We start from the raw sequence: 4,838 nt of genomic DNA on the forward strand, positions 1-4,838 counted from the left end.
TTGGCAAATCTGACCACAATTCTATCCTCCTGATTCCTGCTTACAAGTGAAAACTAAAGAAGGAAGCACCAGTGACTCGGTCAATAAAAAAGAGGTCAGATGAAGCAGATGCTAAGCTACAGGACTGTTTTGCTAACACAGACTGGAATATATTCTGTGATTCTTCCCATAGCATTGAGGAGTACACCACATCAGTCACTGACCTCATCAATATGTGCATCAACGACATCGTTCCCACAGTGACTGTACGTACATACCCCAACCAGAAGCAATTGATTACAGGCAACATCCGCACTGAGCTAAAGGGTAGAGCTGCCGCTTTCAAGGAGCGGGACTCTAACCCTGAAGCTTACAAGAAATCTCGCTATGCCCTCCGACGAACCATAGAACAGGCAAAAAGTCAATACAGAACTAGGATCGAATCGTACAACACCGGCTCTGACGCTCGTCAGATGTGGCAGGGCTTGCAAACTATTACATACAAAAAAGGGAAGCACAGCCGAGAGCTGCCCAGTGACACGAGCCATCCAGACGAGCTAAATTACTTCTATGCTCGCTTCGAGGCAAGTAACACTGAGACATGCATGAGAGCATCAGTTGTTCCAGACAAGTGTGTGATCACGCTCTCCGTAGCAGATGTGAGTAAGAGCTTTAAAGGTCAACATTCACAAGGCCGCAGGTCTAGAAGGATTACCAGGACGTGTACTCAGAGCATACGCTGACCGACTGGCAAGTGTCTTCACTTAACCAATTGATTAATCAATGTAATTTTCTGAGTTTGTTGGACTTCAGAAGGAAAATAAATGTAGCTAATGGGTGAACGTTTGTTCACTCAACAAGCTTTGCTCACAGTGAGCTGAATGTATAAAAACTTGTTGAGTCTAATTACAATTTCATGTTTGTTTTTGGAAGTCAACACTGTATGTTGGTTCAGCTATATTCCCAGATGTGGAGCAAACTCACAACCCTATTGCAGCTGGTTGCCTTACAATTGTACGTTGAATTGTTTTCTTTTTAGACCTGTGTTTTTGCATGTACATTGATTGGTTGATTATCTTAAGCTACACCAACATAAGTAACATGCATTTTTCTAAAGAAATCCAATCTGTTATTAGTTGGACTTTTTGCATCTGTTACTGAGATGGCTGTTCCAGTTATTATTGAGACTACCTAAATCAAATAGAAGTATTTCCTGGCAGTCATTGTCATTGCAGGTTGGGGGTGATTAACGTTCTCTGTCTGGATTCCAATTTTTCAAGTTGAATTGTATGTTCACTCAACGTCAAATGAAAAGTTGAGTGAACATTAAAATTCAACTTGAGAATGTATCCTATTGCAGTCTGCTGCCTTACAAATTTACATTTATTCAACTTTTTTATAGTGCAGGGAGACAAAATACATCTCTCAACTCAAAGTGCAATGTCGCCGAGTTTAATTTCAACACAGGTGTATAGCGAGATAAAGTCAAGTTGAATTTGAAATGTGTTGATTGATCCATACACTTGTATTACAATGATGAGACTGCTTATCATTTTTCTAAGGAGTCGAGGAGGCTTTGTTTATCAAATCAGATCAATGATCACTCACACGGTCAAAGTCAAAGACGAGAGGATGAGAAGTGGAATACAATAAAGTTGACCATTGCGATCTAGATTAGTTGCCCTTGGCTGGGAAGCTGATCCTAGATCTGTGCCTACAGGCAAGTAGCAAGGAAGATATGAGGGGAGGGGTTCTCAATTGTAGACACCTTTAGTTAGTTAATGAGTGCAGGGCTGGATAGATGGGGGTATAAAGACAAGCAGGGAGCTGTGGCTGACTCTACTGTCACTGTCTTATAGTCACCATGTCTTTCTCAGGGAAATACCAGATGGAGTCACATGACAACTTTGAGTCTTTCATGAAGGCTGTTGGTAAGTCTTGCAGTTGGGTTTGTACATTTGATTAGACTTGGGGTGTACATTTCAGAAGTCGTAGTCCTTTCAGTAATGAAGATCAATGGTGACTGCTAATGCAATGGGTACTTGAAATGGTGTTAGATTTAACAACAAATTTATATATAATTTTTTTAACTTAACACCGCTAGTTTGGTTTGGGCTAACTATTTTGAACTTCCAGCACCAATGGGATTGTTAAATGATTTGCCTAGGCATTAATAATTTATTGTGTCATTGAGATTCAAACCTATGCTCTTCTGTCCTCTATCCGTGGAATTAATCCACTGTGCCACCAGGATGGAGTTGTCATGCATTAGTTTTGTAACTCATTGAAAGTGGATAACTTTAATCTATTCAGACCATTTCAACAGGAACAAGCACTCATTAAGATCAGGTGTGGCCAACACACTTAAGAGAAGATGGCGTTTGTTGAAGCTGAGAACGGAATGTGTTTTGATTAATGTTTTTGTATGGCAAGTTCTTAGTGTTCTGATAACATGACTTTAACTGTAACTATGAGAACCTACAGAACATTATGCTGAAGTACTGACATTCCCACAGGAGAATATTTAAAGTCAGCTGAACGTCTTGAACATTCCCAATGTAAAATAACTAATGTTCCTCGAACTTTACCTTAAATTAAATGTTTGAACTTTCAGGAAATATTCTGATCAAATAATGAAATGCCAAGAAAATAACATTTAGTCAAATTCCTTAATGAGAACGTTCCAAAGCCAAGCACCTGTCCTGCACTATTGCCAGAATGTGGTCTGCAAAATAACCAAGCCCTGAAACTTATGGTCCTCAGAATGTTATGTGCAAGCTGGGAATGCATTCAGATCATTGTGTTGCCATTTTATAGTGCATCAGCGCTTTACTTCAGTAGTAATAATTCATTAACTTTTTGTAGTACTACAAAGCACCGTATATGACTCTCTCGCTGCCGCAAACATGTAGGTCTCCCTGATGAGCTTATCCAGGAGGGCAAAGACATCAAGAGCATCTCTGAGATTGAGGAGACTGGAGACCACTTCAAGGTGACTGTCACCACGGGGACAAAGATCCTCACCAACTCCTTCACCATTGGCCAGGAGACGGAGCTCGAGTCGCCGACCGGGGAGAGGGTCAATGTGGGTGGCGCATGTCACAACCCAACCATGAGTTTCATACATGTAGCCTGGGTTTATCCATCTCCCTACATATACAGCCAGTATCTAACTAAACTAAAAGTTCAGCTGATGTGGGGTCACTATGGTTAGTTCAGGTCCCAGTGATGTTGTGGGAGGACTGACTTTCGTTGGCAGAATCTCCTCTGCTCTCCAGGGACTGGGCGCACAGTTGCGTCTCAAAACCAACTCACACACCTGATGCACACTGTCTCTTTTTTTTATTTCTCCATATATGGCCATCCAACTTGGGCCTGTTAAATTGGTCCTAGTCGGTGACCACTGCTTTCAGATCTAACCGTTGACCTCTCCTGTTTCAGTCTGTGGTGATGAGGGAAGGTAACAAGCTGACGGCCATCCTGAATGGGATCGAATATGTCACAGAACTTACAGACGCAAACACCCTCGTCAACGTGAGTCTGGGGCATATGGCTGGGGGTTTCACGAAGCGACACAATTTCAGGGTTAATTTATACCATTAACAAAATGGTTAGTCTATGACAGTGCCGTGAACGCAATTCAACAGTTTGCTGCCGCCGATGTTCTAATTACATGCTGACCCCACCGCTCGCGTCGCAAAATAAATGTACGTGTTATTCAATCATTGCACCCACACTGCTCACGCGCCTCAGCAAGCATCTGCGTGGCCAGGTGCTAAAATAGAAATTGGTTCTATTTGATGTGCTGCAAGTCTGGCCTCTCCAATCTCCTCGTTGGTTCTTAGGAGCATATACCCATGTGGGTGATTGAAAGATTAACTTTAAGGTCCACACTCTGGTCAGTTGTAACGTTGGTTGTCAACCGCCATATAAAGGAGGCGAGATGATGAGAAACATTCGGTTTTCTGTGGCTTAATTGTCAGAGTAGAGGACCTTGTGCATTTCAGGTAAAATAACAACCCAATGTTTATATACTAGGACAAATTAGCTAGCTAGCTAAATTGCCATAAATATGAAATGCTTTTTGCCCCAAATATAACTGTTTCGGAGTTTGATATTTCAACCTGCATGTCCTGATCGCTTCTAGTGTGGGTGAACAAAATCAATGTGAGAACGAGCGTGTCCGGTTTGGTAAGCATAGTGTACTGGCATGGATTTATTGAGTGTAATGATTACAGATGCTTTCTCTTTTCAGACCATGACTCTGTCTGGCATGTCATACAAGAGGACCAGCAAACGAATGTGAAGATCTACTGCACTCTTTGGCTTAATAAAATGTGAAAGGCATTGAATGGTCTGGTCTCAGCATTTCATATCAATGGGTAGAACTTCAGGGGAAAATTGAAGTTTGTAATAATGAGGCAAGGTTTGAGTTGGATGAATGTGGGATTCAGTAGAATAGCGTAGTTCCGTGAACACTACACTGGGGCCAAAATGGATTTTCTACATTTTAATATGACTGCTTTATAGCAAATGTCAACCCAGCAGTGTAGAAATGAAGGCTTTGGTAGTTCCATCTAGTCTGTTGCAATATGGGTCAGAATCCTACCACATTGGGTTCATCAGTTTAAAAGCAGATTCCTCAATTTCCAGTTATTTTTGAAAATCAAGCTTCAGGCAATGTTTTTGGACATTGCTTTCACTAGTTCCACCCCAGTGTAGCTGACAAGGGGCTAAAGGTGCACCATTTGAGGGTGACTGGTTTCCCAGCTACAGTGTGGTTGGAAAAGCTAAGGATCCTGGGACTAAACACCTCCCTCTGCAACTGGATCCTGCACTTCCTGACGGGCCGCCCCCAG

The 4,838-nt window shown here is 42.0% G+C and overlaps 1 protein-coding gene across 1 annotated transcript; it reads left to right on the top strand.

Moving 5' to 3' along the window:
* Nucleotides 1-1,843: 1,843 nt before the first annotated feature.
* LOC135553732 (fatty acid binding protein 1-B.1-like) lies at nt 1,844-4,285 on the top strand. The gene is made up of 4 exons (XM_064985707.1): nt 1,844-1,910; nt 2,892-3,064; nt 3,421-3,513; nt 4,235-4,285. The coding sequence occupies exons 1-4, from the start codon at nt 1,844-1,846 to the stop codon at nt 4,283-4,285; spliced, it is 384 nt and encodes a 127-aa protein (XP_064841779.1).
* The last annotated feature ends 553 nt before the right edge of the window (nt 4,286-4,838 follow it).

The sequence above is a fragment of the Oncorhynchus masou genome, chromosome 1 (assembly GCF_036934945.1).
Source record: "Oncorhynchus masou masou isolate Uvic2021 chromosome 1, UVic_Omas_1.1, whole genome shotgun sequence".
NCBI lineage: Eukaryota > Metazoa > Chordata > Actinopteri > Salmoniformes > Salmonidae > Oncorhynchus > Oncorhynchus masou.

Bases quoted from the DNA above. Each gene is read 5' to 3' on its own strand.
- LOC135553732 (XM_064985707.1), top strand. From the start codon at position 1,844: ATGTCTTTCTCAGGGAAATACCAGATGGAGTCACATGACAACTTTGAG. The intron at 3,065-3,420 runs GTGGGTGGCGCA...CTCCTGTTTCAG, and splicing joins CGACCGGGGAGAGGGTCAAT to TCTGTGGTGATGAGGGAAGG. The intron at 3,514-4,234 runs GTGAGTCTGGGG...TTCTCTTTTCAG, and splicing joins ACGCAAACACCCTCGTCAAC to ACCATGACTCTGTCTGGCAT.